The 18,444-nt window shown below is 32.3% G+C and overlaps 1 protein-coding gene and 1 long non-coding RNA gene across 12 annotated transcripts in view; one reads left to right on the top strand and one right to left on the bottom strand.

Annotated features, from left to right (window-relative positions):
- LOC123272369 (homeobox protein homothorax) overlaps window positions 1-18,444 on the bottom strand; it is a 295,180-nt gene that overhangs the window by 239,723 nt on the left and 37,013 nt on the right. For all 5 annotated transcript variants that reach the window (XM_044739107.1, XM_044739097.1, XM_044739088.1 and 2 more), the window contains exons 5-6: window positions 15,788-15,838; window positions 11,701-11,889 (exon numbers count right to left, since the gene is read on the bottom strand). In XM_044739107.1, the coding sequence (XP_044595042.1) occupies window positions 11,701-11,889; window positions 15,788-15,838 (240 nt within the window). The remainder of the gene's footprint in view (window positions 1-11,700; window positions 11,890-15,787; window positions 15,839-18,444) is intronic.
- Window positions 1-18,444, top strand: part of LOC123272394 — a 150,098-nt gene that overhangs the window by 106,721 nt on the left and 24,933 nt on the right. The gene's annotated exons all lie outside the window — the stretch shown is intronic.

An 18,444-nucleotide genomic window follows, 5' to 3' on the forward strand; every position in this document is an offset into this window, starting at 1 on the left:
CTTATTGCTGTTTATTATTGAGCAGTATCGGGTTCACACGCACACCACCAGATCTTCTACTTTATACAGATACAGATGTATGTAGAGTTTATGGAACGAGGGGTAATTGGAGTGGTGACAAAAGAACCTGGACAAGCCGCGTAATGGTCATAAGGAGCGGATAAGTAAAAAGGATAGTAAAGCGCAATTTAATAATAAAAAACAAGGTAAAATACGCTAAAAATTTTAATTTACAGTCCTTTTATAGGCTGCCGCGGTAACGATAAAATTTCTATGAGAGTTTAACTCCGAGATACGTCCTCGTACTCGTACTCGAATCACGTACGGCATGACTTCTTTAGTAATCGTATATCGCGTTGATCGTCAAAAATGTCCGAGCAAATAGTTTTCTTCGCGCCTACCTGACTCGTCTCGTCCTTTAAAGTCCTCGTTGTTAACGTCTTTCAGGCGTTCTTCTTATTCTCCTCTTACTGTTACTCTTACTTCAAGTTTGCTCGGTTTTACACGTCGTTTCTGTTCTGAGTGTATCATCATTCTGCAAATGTATTTATATACCGATATATATATATATATATATATATATATATATATATATATATATATATATATATATATATATATATATATATATATATATATAAAGAGAGAAGAGACGAAGGGAGAAAAGAGTTTGAAACCTTCTCCTTCCACGAGATCGGTGGTGATGCAGCGATGGAATTCTTCTCGGTCCATTCCCGCTGGAGCTTCAGGTCCCCGTAGTTTCTCGAGCTGCTTTTCATTTCTTATTCTTATTCTTATTCTTATACAGAGCCTCAACTTCCATCCTACAACGCGACAGACAACATACTACTTGTATTGGTTTTATTTCTGGTGATTCGCGTCCATCCAGATCCACATCCACATCCAGGTTATTCTCGAGTCTCTGGTACTCGGTCTTGTCTCCTGTCTCTTGTTCTCCACCGCGTTACTGCGGATCGGAGGCTTCGGGCTTATTTGGCGACCAATCGAACCGCTTTGGAGAACAAGCCCAAGTCCAAGACCAAGAAGAAAGAGTGCTCACCATCAAGTCTTTCACCATCTTTCGTTCGTCCTCTTCCTCTTCGTAGTGCCCGTTGTCGTGGTTGTCATTCTCCTCCTACTCATCCTCGTCTTCTTATTCCGATTTCTCTATATATATATGCTCAACATTTCTCCGTCTTTGACATTCTCACTTGGTATGTCCATCTTGGTCGCGAAATCCTTTCAAGAGAGCCGGCCACCGTTAATCCTCAGCAGGATCCCACGGAGATGCGCATAAGAATTTGCATACAAGATATTTTTTTTCTTCTATTTTTTATATAGATATTTTTTTCCTTTGTATTTTTAAAGCAACATTCCGAATTTGAATTTTATAAATCAGATTGACGTTAAATTTATCTTTAAATACAAAAAAAATATATATATATATATTTGTCGAAAAAGCAATTGTGATAATTAAAGCATAAAAAAATTAATCGAATGAAATTACATCCCAGCTCACGGTCTTTTTGCCGAAATTATTAGCCAATGTTAATACGTATGTGTGTGTGGTAATCCTCGAGGGTAAAGGGAGCAAACGTGTCCCGGTTCGATCCGATAACCCCCAAGAATTTGACGTTGAGGGTCGTGACGTATTTTCTCCTGGCTAGGAAGTTAATCCGGAGCATATACGCGAGCGATTACCGTTAATTATATTTTCCTAGTGTACTATGCACACACACTCACATATTACACATCATATGTGTATTTTTCGCTGTATGAAAACAGAAGAGATGTCTCTGTAGCTCCTATCCAGTATGAGACTCCATACACACATACAAACATCAATTTTCTGTATTTAAATGTGTGAAATTGCGAAAGAGTGACAGAGCGCATTATCCACGGGGAATAATCCATGCGAGGGACAAAGAGTGGCATATAAGTACAGAGACGGAAAAGCACCCTCGCTGAAACTATAGACACACACCATTCTCCCTTATAACGTTAATACAGACTATAGCAGACGAGGGGTAGGATTAAATTGGCACCAATTACCAGCAAAACACCCTCCACGCTAGCCTCCCTCCATTTTATTTCTTTCTCGCTTCAACTAAAGAATCTACCCTCGTGTTTTCGCGGGGGTTGTTATAAATATATGTATAGGCGTATATATAATAATCTTTCAAGAAAATTTAACCTTCTTTCCGTTTCTTCAGACACCCCTTACTCTATACCCGGTACACCGATATTACATTATGAAAATATACCACCCCATCGGTTGCGGTGCCAATTAAATTATGAAAAACAACTTCCTATTTTTTTTTTTTTTTTTTTTTTTATCAGAGTAAAGCTGCGGTAATAATATTTGCTAATTAAATTTTATCAAGTGTTAATAGTTTACTGACCCTGACCAATGTTTATATATTTATATTTATAAATTGAACGCTGTTAAATAATATTCAAACGGTATCTATAATAAATAAAAACAAATAAAGTAAATATTTGATAAAGATTTTTCGTTTCCAAATAATCGAAACCTTGTATACAATTATTTTTATTATATCTTCTTCTATTTACCGGCAAGTAAAATAAAATGCCATACATTCATACATACTTTACTATTTACATTTTTAAAATAAAATCTAAATATTTGTGTTTGCAGTGTGTAGTAATAACAGCTAAATTCAATAAATAATCGAACAGAAAAACATGTCACTAGACCGTGGGAATTGATAGTAAATAATAACAAGACTGGTCGGTAAAAATAATTAATCTCAGGTTTTAGCGTAAGTGTTATTTTAACGAGGGCGATAAAACAGTGATTTGATTGTTAATGGACGCAAATAGAGTTTATAGTAAAGTATAAATTTAAAAAAAAAGCATTAGATTATAGATGGTATTGTATATTGTGCATATAAGGCAGTAAGTGTTTAGCAAGTGCCGGTAAAAGACACGTAATCGGTGGTTGAGACACGAAGCACATTGGCGGTATTAAATACACAAATGGGCGGTCTTACACTCAGTAATATCGCTTCCTCCAATTGGCTGAGTCGTTACACTTATCGCGTTACTCAGTGAACTATGTGTAATGCAAACTGTAGACGAGTATGTGCTGTCGCGGCACCACCGATAGTAGAGGTAAAAAAAAGTTATTAAAATTTTTAACGCTGGATATTTATATAATGTATAAGCTGAGTAAAATTATAAATTTTTGCGCTGAACCTATGTTGTGTATCAATGTATTAATGCACGTACATTTAAATAGATAAGTATAAGTTTATGGGTATACACGAATAAAAAATTTTCTTTAAAAATTACCATTAAATTCACTGTAATCGTGGGACATAGTATAGTCCGTTTATTTATTATTCTTTCTTTAAATAAAAATTACGAAAAAAATCATTTTTTTATAGTAGACTTTATTAAATGAACCGAAAATTTTATAAAATTTACGGTAGACTACGATAAAATTTGTTAAAAATTATTTCACTTACCGACAAATGATTAGGTCGCGCCATCCGTCCCACAATTACCATGAATTTAACGGTAATTTTTAAAGAAAATTTCTTTCGGTGTATAAGTGTATGTATAAAAGAGGAATAAATTATTTCAATAATAGTGTGCCCGTTATTATTATCGTGTGTACTTAAACGTTAAATATTCATCGAGAATAAGGATGACACTAGACTAGAATAACTTGCTGACATATTAAATATGGTTTTATAAAGAAACCACCTCATGTTTATAGATAATTATTTATTTTTTCATTGACGTCGATTAAACGTTCTTTTTGTGTCGATCTGTTTGTACATCCATCCATGTATGGGTGAGAATACTGCCAGACTTTTAGGCGTTATATATTACATATTATATGTTTCAGGTGTTAAAATATGTCTACACTATCAGAAATAATAATCGCTCCTCATCAACCGATTAAATAATTCGAGAAAAATAATTTTTAAAAATTTTAATATCTAATTACTATTTGATATTGATATGAATATCCGTTCATGGCAGTTTACTAACGAGTAAGACAGACACGAAACCGCATCCTTGATTTATTAATATCGTGTATAACACGCTGTTGATGTATATAATACAACCCATCCACGCTCGGATAATTTATTATCCTGTCAGTAATGTCGCTCACACAATGACTTTCTTGATTTTGTGACACAGCAATAATTGGATATATTATACACAGTAAAAAATATTGTGTAAAATCAACACAATTTCTGTGTTAAATACCGTCAACACAAAATTAATGTTAAATTTGTGTTGTTTCAACACAAAGCTTGTGTCATTTTAACACATAGTTTGTGTCATTTTAACACAAAAATGTGTTGAATTTTAACACTAATTTTGTGTTGACGGTATTTAACACAACATTTTTTACTGTGTAGGTATTGTTTTCATTAGTATTAGTTCCTGGATCAAAATCATTTTTGATACTGTAGTTAATTTTGAAGATGATAATACTAAGGTGGTCAAATGTTTTATGTAAATGATTTATGAAATTTGGAACATTAAGAAAATAGAAATTAATCAGAAGGTCGTGCTTTGAAAACAAAAATTTTTGTCCACGCAAAGATTTCTCAATTCAAGAATTTTTTTTAATGAATAGCAAGTCACTATTATTAATTAGTAAAATTTTTCTGTAGGGTTATTAACAAAAAATCGTTTGAATTATTAAAAATCTAAGGATGTTTTATTTATAAAATTTTGAGTATCTTACATTTGTTGAATTTTCTATGGCTTAACATTAACATAAAGTTAAAAAAATTACAATAATTTTAAATATCTATTTCAAAATAAATTTTCGTTCCAAGAAAATGTTTTAGATTTTTTAAGATATGTTTTTTTTGAGCAAGATAAAATGACGTCAATAAGTTAAAGTGGAAATTATTAAAAAATTTAAGTATGAGGTTTGATTTCTAATTTCCGAGGTTCATTTTAGCTATGATCTCTTGATTTAAAAAAAATTAACATTAAGTTTAGTATGTAATGACAAATATTAGGCAAGTGTGTAAATATTTAATCAAAATTGTCTTGAGTCCCATTGAATTGAACGTAAAAAACACATGTGATATATATTATTATTAAATACAAGAATAAGCGACAGTTCTCGATTTTACGAAGAGGGGGTTGAAATGAAAATTAAAAAAATAACCAGTAAAGGTGAAGCAAAATAATGAGAAAACAATAGAAAAGTGCGCGGAACTTAGACATTGGTCTGGTGGCGGTGGTGGAGTTGGTGTGTGTGCTGTGTAGTACGAAATAACAAAACCCGGGGGAGGAAAGACAGAGAGTGCTCGGGAGTATCGGCGCTACGCTGTTGAGGATGAAAGTGGCCCGGTAACAAGTTTTACTGCAGTTTTGCGGCTCGAAACTGCGAGCGCGTAACGGGCAGCAATTGAATTTAAATATTCAATTATGCGATGTGTAAATGAAATAGAAGTCCTATGCAAATGGCTACACGCTAAGGGTTGTTGCAAATTTAAAGGGTTAAATATTTATTAGACGAGGGTTAACCGAGATTTATGGACGGACTTGCCGGCTACACGCCGCGCTGCGCTGCCGCGGAATTGCCAAGTCCGGAGCTGAAATATAAAACTATTAAAATCTTCACCTAGTCCCTAGTACCTTTGGGGAATCACACGCAGTCGGTTAATTATTTTAGAATACCAACAAATAAATTATTTTTAAAAAGTCTAATCTTTGTCAAGATCATCCCACGATTTGACAAAAATTTATAAATTTTTTTTAATAAATAAATAAAATTTCTAACTTAATTTATGGATTGAAATTTGAAGTGCGAGTCCAGCCAACAACAAAATTTCGAAGTAGGAGCATCCAAGTCTTCCTTGAGAATTTTTGACGAGTCGATCCACTTATTAATTAATTTATTTTTAACTTAAAATTATTTAGCAAGTAATTAAAAAAGCAACTTATGATTTAATTAAAAATCCGCATTACTGATCGCTAATCACCAAAAAAGTAAAAATAAACCCCTGGGGTTAAAAATGACAGATAACTTTTGAGTTTTTAGTTTTAATTAAAAAGAAGAAAGCAATAAATAATAAAAGTATCATGGACTCTTATGCTAATTAGTAATTAGTAATGCGAATCAGTATATATATATATATATATATATACGAATATTGCATGCCAACAGGATATATGAATAAGGAAACGTTGTTATAACGATGAGAGTGCGGTCGATTGTCAAAATAAAGTAAGTAGTCATTTGTTTTTTTTTTTAACTCAACAAGGCTAACATTTATTTATATATAATAATGAAAATAGGTTGATTGAGACAATAGTTTAAACATTATTATTATTTTTATTATTAAGGTAATATATTATATCACTATGATTCTAGTCGTATACAATGTCCAAGTGAGTTATTTCAATAGTTATCTTTTTTATAATTTTCCTTTTTTTATTTTATTATTTTTATAATGCTTTTTATTATCTTATCTTTTACGACTAAATTTTAAGGTATATAACACACACATGTACAATTTTTACGCTTATACTTCCCGTTATTTCGAGTACCATTACTCGTGGTATCCGCAAATCCATTTTATTGTTTACCAATTTATTTATCATGTTCAATTTAGCAATAAATTATTCCAGAGCCTGGAAGTCCGGTCACAACAATTGATAATCAATGAATTAATTTATTTTAATAATTAATAATTATAATAATCTCTTTACTTATTATTGTATTAAATCGCGTATTGTATGTGAGCCTTTAATAATCATTATTAATTAATCGCTTACGTATATTTTATTTTTAACTGTAATTATTATTATTAAACATTATAACAAATTATGCAAACAATATATCTATACGAAACAAGAAATAATAATAATAAAAAATAACGTTAACTAATTCGACAACAAATGCTTTCGATAACCATTAATTTTTTTTTAATTAAGTTTTTTTTTCTTTCTGGTTACATAATTATAAAATTTTTTATTTAAAAATTTTTATTTTTCAAAAATGTTATAAATATGTAACCAAATATTTTAAAAAATATCCACAGCTCCATAAAAACTTTTGATTTTAAAACGGAATATTTTTTAAAATAAAAAAAAAAACAAATATCACGGATTATATCGCATTGTTCGAGATCAATTATTTAAAAACAATTCAAAATTTTTCAGAAGTAAATTTAAAAAAAAATTTATCTGATAAAGCGAAAAAAATATTGAATATATTTTACGATAAAAGACTCGTCCAATTCACTCGTAAAATATTTTTGCATTACATACAACACATAACAGTTCACGACTGCACATATTAAGTAGCAATAATTATAAATGCATTTAAAAAAGTATTAACGTTTTATTAATATTGAGCGAGTTACTGAGTGAAGAGGTAAAACAATGCGAGACGAGAGAACGAGTAAAAAAAAAAATCAAAATAATTAATAATAATTTAGTGTGATTGGAAACAAAACAAAGTTTGTACGCGTATCACTTTCACGATTTACAAATCATCATTAATATACAACATAATTACCGTTCTCTCGTTATAAAACATCGCAATATCTAATTTTAATTAAGTACAGTCTTGGCAATGATGCCCACTGCAACCTATGGCACTAAGTATTCACGTATTTTTATTAATATTTTCATTTAATCGTCGCTGCGGGCGCTCATTTTTACGTAACTCATGTTATCAATTATTAATAATAAAATAAACAAAAAAAAATTACAAGATCAAATTTACTTTTTAAATCTTTAATTTTGAATTCCGATGTTACAAATAATTTTAAATAAATAAAATACAAACAATATTGAATAAAAAGTGAATTATTCGCAGTCTAATCGGTCTTCGCTGTAAGTTTAATTCTTTTGGTTAAATAAAGTTTAATTACAAGTATAATAATAATTAATAATTATAATAAAAATAATAATAATAAAATTAAATTTAATAAAACAACAAACCGAGACGAATCTCGGCCCTAGGTTCGGCACTCGTAACTAGGGTTCCAGCCTCCAGAGGCCCAAGATTCACCCCGTCAACTCCGTACTTGATCCAAACATCGACTCGTAGAAATCGGGGCCTTGCGTCGCAATTGCATTTCTGATATTTATTGTTTAAATAAATAAACAACAATTATCTTATTTTAATTAGTTATTAATTATAAAAAAAATATATTTATAAATAAAGTATAAATAGACGCAAGTGATCCCCTGACTGCTGCTCCATGATACCCCGAATCCTGCACCCCATTTATTTAACAATTCCTCCATGATATGAAGGAGCATGCTCAAAATTTAACCACATAAATTTTAAATCGAAACAAATCAATAGTATTTAAATGTAAAAATATATAAGTAGCTTATGTTATGAAATAATTTTAAAATAAATGGAAACTTATTCGGGGGTGCAGGTTGATATTTTTTAATTAATATATTAATCATTAATAAATTATCTAATAAACCACGGGGCACCACAGGTTGGCAGCATCACAATAAATATTTTCAGCAATATTTAATTAATTAATAATTAAATATACATTTTTTATTTAGATTTCATTCTACAAGTCAAGGGGTTCAAGTACGGGGAAGGGGGGTGGACCTCGCGCGCCCTGCCGGCCAGGACTTGTACCTCACACAACTCCCTAGTTACGAGTACCGAGACCTAGTATAATAACATTTATGGATACGCAGTTTCGGGCCGCTTTTTTTTTATTTTTATAATTATTATTTAATTTATACAATCATTATTTATTCGCAATTCACTCTTAATTAAGTATTGTTATTTGTATGATAAATATATACACGAAAAAATTAAATGCAATGTCATTTTAATTATTTAGTTACTTCAAAATAAAATATTTATATTTATAGATTTATATTTATAAATCATTTTGATTATTCTCGTTCCACTCATTCCACATGGATAAAGAAAAATTACATTCTCATAAAGATAACCATTCATTTTATTCATCCATAATTAATTGGTAACGCTAATCACTTAATAATTTATCTATAGAAATAATTCAGTGGCCCTTTTTCTCTTTCATACTCAATATATTTATTTATATATTTTTTTTATCTTGAGTCTCATTTATTTAAAAATAGCTTTTATTAACTTTTATTTATCTGACGCGTTATTTATCTTAAACCTATTACGTATTTCTGATCACGATTGGCTGAAAATCGTCTTTGGTATTAACAGAATAGAAGTCTACCTAATTTAAAATGGATTTTAATTTATTAATTCATTAATTTAATAATTAAATTCCAGACGATTTTATTCAGCGGTTATATATTTAAAAGCGTCTCTTATTGAGCTGAACGTCATATTGTATCATGCAGCGTTGCAAAAAAAAAAAAATAACTAACCGTGGTAGTGAACATTGCAACGGAATCTGCTATGCATTATAAATAATGATAACTATTTAATTATTTATTTATTTCTTTATTTATTTATCAATTAATAATGTCTACCTTTATGCCTCTAGGTCTCGAAACACTTGTTATGTCATTTTATTTTCATTATTATAAAACTTTTAAAATGTCAATCGACTCGCCACTCATTTTTATTTTTATTTTCATTTTTCATATTCCCGTCAACGGTTAATAATTATACACAAAATATTAATTGATAATTTAATCGACTGTAATAAATAACCGAGCAACGAGATTTAACATTAAATTATTAACATATATAATATATAAACTTTAACAATCTAGAATATAATAATAATAATAATAATAATAATCAATTATTAATTAAGTAATTGTTGTTAATATAATCAAGAGATCGTTAACAGTTAAAATATTTATTAGATCAATAATAATGATAATAATTATAATATTAATAATAATAATAAATGAATGAAAAACAAAATCAAAGTCTATATAAAACAAACTCGTTGCTCGATTGATAATATATGTATTTAATTATAATATACTCCCATATAAGAAAGACTCGATGCCTCCTACGCGTTCGACCGTCGTATAAATATTCAAATAATTGTTAAATTCCCGCCGACGCCTCATCAACTACCACCCTGTTAACAACGCGGCACGACCGCCCCATACCGATTATTATGTTTTGATAATTAATTATTGTTTTTTATATGATATATTATATTATTAATAATAATAATAATAATAATAGTGGTGATAATGATGATGATGATAATAATAATAAAAATATAATTAAAAGATTTATAATGGTTTAATGAATAATCTCATTCCATGCCGTGACTACCTTTCAGCTGTTGAGCAAGACAAGAATAATGACCAGTTGTTGTTTATTTTAAATATTATTTTAATAAAAATAGTGTCAAGTATTGAGAGACAGGATCTAAGCTTAGAATGCAATCACCAGTGAGCAGACAAAGATATAGGTATATAATAGATGCTAATGGATTTTTTTGGGAGCTTTACTGTAGCAGGATTTATCTAAGGAGTTATTACTGGATAAATAAAAATCAGGGGATAATTTATGGTGGTTATGATTGGTGATTAATTAGGTTTTTTCCGAGTTTATTAACGCAACCGTGTTCAACTTTTTTTTTTTTAATTGATAATGATTTTTTTTATTGTGAATTTTTTTTGGTTTGCGGTTGCGTTGATAAGCTCTATAGTTGGTACAGGAATAAGCGAGAGAGGATAAAAAATAGAGAGAAAAAGATTAGAGACACCCGAGAGACGTAAAAGTAGACATGATATTTTGAAAATAAAAGAGCAGATGTAAAAGAGCTAAATGTTATGTAAAGCAAGACTGAATGAAAAAAAATTTTTTTGTCATAACTTGTATTTTTAACAAAGGAGAGACATATGCAACGATTTTTTGTTGTGAAATCATATTTTGAGGTAAGAAACTTCATTTTGTTGCAAGATGTTCAAAGTTAGAAATGTTTATTCAGTAACAACATTGTCAATTTTTTATTTTTTTATTTTAATTAAAACATTAATGCTTGTTAATGTTTCAATTTAAAACATTTTTATTGATGTTATTTGTATCACGTCTGTTCCGCGTATTAACAACAAAATGATTTTACTTATCATAAGTAATTATTTATAAATTACATGTTTACAATTGCTGATTATATTAAATTTTGTTTTATTAAGAAAAAAAAATTAATTTAATTTAAAAGAAAACTTCTTTACTAAGAAATTTTCCTTGATTCAAGATTTTTTAGTCTTGAATCAAGTTAATTTTTTTTTTTTTTTTTCAGTGTTCAAGTTATGACAAAAAAATTTTTTTATGAAGACGGTGTAGAGAAAGAATAATAATAATGAGATGTAATTAACATAAAATATTCCAAGATGTAAGACGTAATAATGAATTATAAATAAAAAGTATAAAATTATCTATTACGAACACGGATAGACAACGGTCGAAGAGTGGCATGAGTAGGCGGTCAGGGCGACGTGCGAATGCGAATGCGCAGGGGGCGCGGAGGTGGCGTGCGGCGAGGTGGCCATCGCGGCTGCCATCATCATCTGTTGGTGCGAACGCTTATGGGAGTTGGGAGTTGTGGCGGCGCTACTTGGGGTAGTGGTGTTATTGTTGTTCGATTGCTGCGACGGGTGATTTTGGCTTTGGTTTTGGCTCAATTGCAAGGGGGTGGTACTGCCGATGGCATGGTGATGGTGGTTGTGATGGTGGTGGGGGGTGATCGCGTCGTGCGGATAATAAGATGTTGACGATGGTGAGGTACTCACAACGTCTGGTGTACTGGCACCGTCTGTGTGGCTAGTGCTGTCGGCTGTACTCCGGGGTCCGCCATCCAGCCCATTTCCCAGCTCTGGCGGCTTCGAGCTCTCTCGGTCGTCGATCACCAGGTCGATCGGCATCTTGCCCTTCAGACAGCTGATATACCGGTGGCAGAAGTTGTCGCACAGTTCATGGACCTAGAGCACACAAAAAATAACAAAATTAGATCATCATCGTCAATTTTTGAGAAAGTTTCATCATTAAATGTTCAATTCGGTAATTTAGAGACCCATTTTATCAACAAAATAATGACTAGCTCGATAATCTGCCTGAAAAAGTTGAAAAATAATCTCTAAATCCTTGCAAATTCATTAAGTCAAGATGGCAACTTTCAAAAATGATAAAAACATACTCAAAGTCTCCAAATTTAATAAAAAAAAAAAATATAAATATTCTCCCGAATGAAAAAAGGAGAACTTAAATTCAGGCAAACAAGGTAAGGATAAGAAAGACAAAAAAAAAACGAAGAAGAAGAAGAAGAAGAAGAGCAGCTAACAGCAGGAGCAGAGGCTTGACCGGTGTCCAGCCGAGCATAATGCTATGTATGCAAATGAGCGGAGCAGAACCTATAGAACGAATATATACAGACATATCCCTGGACTTCGACCCGCCTTCGTCCCTTTGGCCTCATCCAACAGCCGGAGCGCTCGATTGAGGCTTAGAAATAAATTTATTATATAAAGACAAAAAATTATTAAAGAAAAAAGGTATCTTGTTATATGTAAATTGGTCAAAGTCGATTGAGGCTCAAAGTATATGATATGCCGCCGCTTGGCGTACTCATCCACGTCGATTGTTGTTGCATATGCAACTCTAGATATATAATATGTATAAGTATATGTATGTATGTCTATATATACATAATCTGTATATTATTTATCCGTTACCTATGTAGAACGGTGGTTACTTACGACGCCATTCTTATTAGGCAGGTATTTATGTATAATAGAGGTCGGCCATCTTGTCTAAGACTGCTACCAATCAAAAGTTTTCATTATATTTAATATTACTCTACTGTCTGCTAGAACTATGTTCATTTTCGTCAACGTTAAGACATGCATTTACTTTCTTATTTCAATTTGGTTTTTATTTTTATTTTTTTAATTCTCTGGCGCCTAAAGTAAAGTGTATTGACAAGGTGTAATATAGACTACTTTACTATTTCGTCATTCAATACTCATGATACGATAGTATCGACCTTAAGACACACGATCCGAATCTTCTATGCATTCTCTGTTACACACCCCCAATGGCTTCTGGTCAAGTCCAGCCGATACTACAGTATGAACATCGCGCGCCGACACATAATGGTGAAAAGGATACATGATATCTTTTTCAAGAAGTAAATCATCTGAAAATTGCTGTCACGCTATAAAAATGATCCAACAGTTTGATCTTTCAACCATTTTACTTTTAATTTTGCTTGGAATCAAAATACATGAAAAAAAATGAAATACCAGGATTAAGCAGGAAAAAAATGTAAGACTGATAAATCAGGAGAGTAAAAAAGTAAAACATTGTTGTACAAATTTACTGGTTACGGTTGATTTTCCAGGAGATCGAGTTGCCGTGACGCATGCATTTGAACAGTAAACCGCAAAATTGCAGAGGAGACAGCATCAAAAACCGGTTTGTTTGCATCGCGGAACTGACCGAGAGAAGAAAGTGTATATACACGTATGTATATGTGTTTGTATTTGTATATATGAGCTAAGTTAAGTAAAGTAGAGCCTCTCAAGTCTTGAGTCTTCAAGCAAATAATATCTCTTGCTTTCTCTGGACTAAGCTCCAAAGCAAGTCTGGATCCGTCTGGGGTATGACCAACTGAGGAATTGAAATGCTTTAAGGATCATTTTAATGTTTCTAGAGTTATAGTTGTATTCATAAGAGTCCAGTATTTGTGACGAGGCGTTGTACGGCAGGGCGGTCACGGCCCAACCCAGGGAATTTAAAGTCTGATGTTTGCACGGTCTGTGGAACCCACCAGAACAACCAGGAGCACAAAAGTTCTCTTAGTATCCAACGACGTCGCTGGAGCGCATCGACGTGGCTGGCGCTCCCCTTGGTTAGTACCGGTCAAATGTAATTATGCTAATACACTATTGGCTCGGAAAAAACCATTTTTATCGCGAAAAGGGAGACTGACACGTACCAATCCTGATTGGTGCCTTTTTTACGCTACACGCTGCAGTTCAGTTCCAAGATTTGAAAATTTCTATTGCAAATTGTGAATTCTCAATCAGGATAAATCAAAATGTTGTCGATAGTTTGAGTTGAAATAATTCATTTTCATTATTTGGATTATCGACTTGAATTTACCCTTATTTGTCCTGAGTCACGGTGACAAATTGCTTAGACAGTTGAATTTAACTCAGCAATCAGACGAAGGACGAAGAATATAATAGACAAAATGAGAAAGTTTCCTTATTTTTACAAATTGTAAAAATTTAAAAACGTGGGAACTGTACGGTGAATTTAATGATAACCGGTAATCACTCCGATAGATATTATTATCCGTTAGATATATGTACATTTTACAGTATATTGCAATATTTTTCAGCGGGTGATGTAATATGGGTAATAGGCAATAGAATAGGTACCGAGTAATTTGATGGGAAATGGGTAATTCAATGGTAAAGTTAATATAATATAAGCGATTTGAAAGCCAACCCATAGATTCGTCGCCATCAATGGCCCTCACTGTCAGGTTGGATGTCGATCGGTTGGCTGGCTGTTGGCTGCCCGGTAGGCTGGCTGGTTGAAAGAGAACGAATAGAGAGAATTTAGCCGCGGGTATCAGCGCCAGTTTATAACATAATCACCGTGAATGAGGAAAATTGGTATGAAATTGGCTGATAAAACCGGGCTGACCAGTAGCCTGTCTCTCTTGGATCCCCGCTCGCTGCTTTGTCGATTATATATCCTGCCTTATATATCCTTATTTTCATGGTACAGTTTGTGCTGCTCTCGATACTCTCGATTATTATTATCATTATTATTATGATTAAACTCTTGTAGCGGTGAACAAGTAGAGAGGCTTTCGTTATTTTCGATCAAAACGCGATAGATAACAGCCCGGTCTCTATTATCCATTATAAACATTATTCATTGTTAAATAACAATCCATTAAGTGTAATCTATGGACGAATAAACATGTACGAGTATGTTAATTTACTGGAATATTTCACGGAATTTTTTTCAGCTTCAAATCATTATTATTGAGCGAAGAAACCCGTCAATCATTCCTCGTAACTCTGCCGTATTTGGTGGATCGTCATAGTGATAGTCTTCAGATTCGCGGAAGTTTTTTTATGAAGTTGTTGGAGAAAATACGGAAAAATGTGAGCCGACTTGAATAAAAATGTCTGATCCAAAGTAATGCAAGTAATTTAAGTTCTTTGCCAGGCATTGGACAGCTAAATCACAGTACTTAAAGCGAAAGAGTTGAGTTGCCTACACAACAGTTAGACTTAGGTGGACTGTGAAATCCAGGATCTAACATCTAGCATCCAACAACAACTTCTCAATCTCGGGAGCTTTCACTGCTATTACGGAAAATGGCTTCTCTACTAGTTTTCTCATGAGTTGCTGGTCATGACAGATGGTGCTCTGTCTGAACAGTAATCCCAGGTGTTAAACGTCGCGAGGGCGATATTCTCTCTTCTTCATTTTCCATAAAACCAACCAACGTATATGACCAAATAAAATAACAAATATTCAGACTATGCCTAGTTCACAATCAACTCTACTTCCTACATCTAATTCTTCGGAAATAAAAATTCCATTATGATAGTTATGGGGAATAAACGTTTAATGCATGTCTAACACAAATATTTCCGAGATACCAGGTATAGTTTACACTTAACTAGTGCAATCTACGTCCAAAGGTGGTAGTCTAACCTCTTGAGGATAAATTTACGATCTGTTTTAGATTAACGAGGCACTTGACGCTCTCTTCAATCAAAGTCCTATTGTTATTATCATTACTACCACTAATTATTTAATTAGCTTATCAATTTAATGATTAAAATTTACCTTTTCAAGCTCGAGGAGGTGAAACCGGAGGACTTGGATTGCTTGTACCATCTGTAAAATAAAAAATCAATTAAAATTATTTTTGAAATTAAACTTAATGAAAAAAATTATGGTCTTTACAAATTTTTCTTCTCTCTCAGCCGAACTTGTGCTAGCCCAATACAAGTCAGTGAGTTTTTTGCCCGATTTAAAACCCCTTAAATATGACGCTGCTGCCGATTTATTTCTTTTCGCGGCGTTAATTGACTTCGCATCCGCGCCGGAAAGAACGAGCGGAATGCCCGATACGGTTCCATGACGCTCTGCTACCAAACAGAACAAAGACACCGCGTAAGCCTCCACACACACATACACACAAAATCCTTATACGCATGTATTGAAGAAATATAACATGTATGTTCTCCATAAAAAAAAAAAAAAAAAAAAAAAAAAAAAAAAAAAAAATTATAAAATAAAACTGGCGTATCCTTATGCACGGAGAAATAACTTGCATAATTTTCCAACTCTCCGTGACGTTTAATAAGGCATAGCAAAGTCGAGATTCACCCTTTGCTTAATAACTAACCGGTCTTGGTGGTTACTCTGCTCAGCAGAGTCATTATCTATCTTATACAACATAGTTTGCTTCGATATAAGACCTGAGACATTAGTGCTGGCTTTTTTCCCAGCCAATCCCAGTCTTCAATTAGACACCAGTTATCTTAATTATCAATTAGCAAGTACACATTTGTATATTTGTATATTTTGTTTATCATTTATCTTTAATGTCTAACGTCTCTAGTACACATACTGTTATAATGTATGTAATATAAAATAATAATGACCACTAGAAATGCAGCCAGTAGTTGGTTGTATTTTATATTGGCAAAACATATAGAATATTTATCAAGAGGAACATAAACCCTGATATTCCACTTGATCAACTCGATTGCCTAATTCAAAAAGTACTTGCTGTAAGAATTACCACCCGCGAAGACTTTGATGTATGCTCTATTCCTCATAATTTTTCTTACACTCCCAATGATATTATAGTTATATTATTTATGATATGGCACATAAATATGCCCGTAATTAACAGACAGTGTTTCTTTCGCGTCGTAAATGAAAAGCGTTTAATGTTGAATCCTCCGAGGCGCGAATCAGGCGGGACTCGAGCCGAGATTATTCGATGCATCGAGTACAATGTCTTCACTGTGTTCTCGTATACTTGGGGGCGTATTGCATCTCGTATGTGCATAAATATACACACATAATCATGTATATTTATTAGATTGTATGAGTAGGCATTTATATACATATATATGTATATCGAAGTATGTGAATCGTGAACAGAAGGCGCCCGGGCGTAATCGAGAGGTTTTGCCACGATCGGTCATCACGTGATATTAATTAACTGAAGATGTGAAGAAGAGAGAATATAAAAAGATAAAAATTAAGATGGTGTTATTTATAAGGCCTACCAGTCACGCTGAGCGAATATTTTTGTTGACGTGTAAGCTGAAGAATGTGTCATGTTTCTTGTCAATTTGTTGCTTTATTTTATTTTTATTCAATATTTATTCATTTATTTATTCCCGCTGGCACTTTTTTCGTCCATATCTTTCAGATATATATTTATAAATTGATGTTATGTTTTAATAAAAATGTTATATACGGGTGTTGGAGAATGCCGTCTATTGTCGCATAGTAGACATCGATTTGATCGTTAATTACACGATAGGTGAGATGTGTGGCAATTAATGAAAGCTGGAACGCTCTCAGCTTGTAATCGTGTACAATGTCTGAGCGTTTTTATTTATTTTTACAATACTTTGTACTCAGTATTTATGTTTGTACGTTAACACGCTTGTCGATTGATCTGAGCACTGGCAACAGATGATTTTCTACACTTATACACTCTCATTGAAATGTATTTACACATATATGAACATAAATGGATGTGTATGTCCATGTATTAAGTGTAGTTAAGTATAAGTGCATCGTCGTGAACGTCGTACGATTTCCAGACACTTGAAAATCTACGACGTCGTAAATCCATCTTCGGGCAACTCAGTAGAATCAATATAATAGTTGTAACTAGCACTAATAGGCGATGATAAATATATATTTATTTCTTTCACTAGTATTTTAATAGTTGAATAAAAAATTAATCAAAAACAAAAAATAAAATAAAATAATATGTGGTATTGATTTAGTAATAAACTGGTGAGCTGAGCTTGAATGAATATCGGTTTATATTTATTTATATACGGCAAAAACAATCACTAAAATCGATTACAGATAAACCAATTTGCCAATTCAACAAATGGCATTTGCTGTTTATGTTTAGCTGGATTATTTAATATTAAGGCTCCTCGTTTGTCGTTTCCTCTATTCGCTGTCTCACTTCTTAATAAATAAATCTTTCTCTCCATAAGTGGTGTTATAAACTATTACAGTAGTAGTAAGTGTAATATAATAATTAACGAGCTTCCTCAGAGTGTCGATTCGAGCTTAAATATCGCGCAATAAATTCGCACATCGCGTGTGCCTTACAGTATAAATAAGATGTTTTAATTTTTATTTAAGCGATTTCTACTGCTGTGTACTATACCTTCACATTGACATTAACATCTGTATATATATAAATATATAAAAGCAATAGTTGTATAGTGGTG

This window comes from Cotesia glomerata, linkage group LG1 (assembly GCF_020080835.1).
Source record: "Cotesia glomerata isolate CgM1 linkage group LG1, MPM_Cglom_v2.3, whole genome shotgun sequence".
Taxonomy (NCBI): Eukaryota; Metazoa; Arthropoda; class Insecta; order Hymenoptera; family Braconidae; genus Cotesia; species Cotesia glomerata.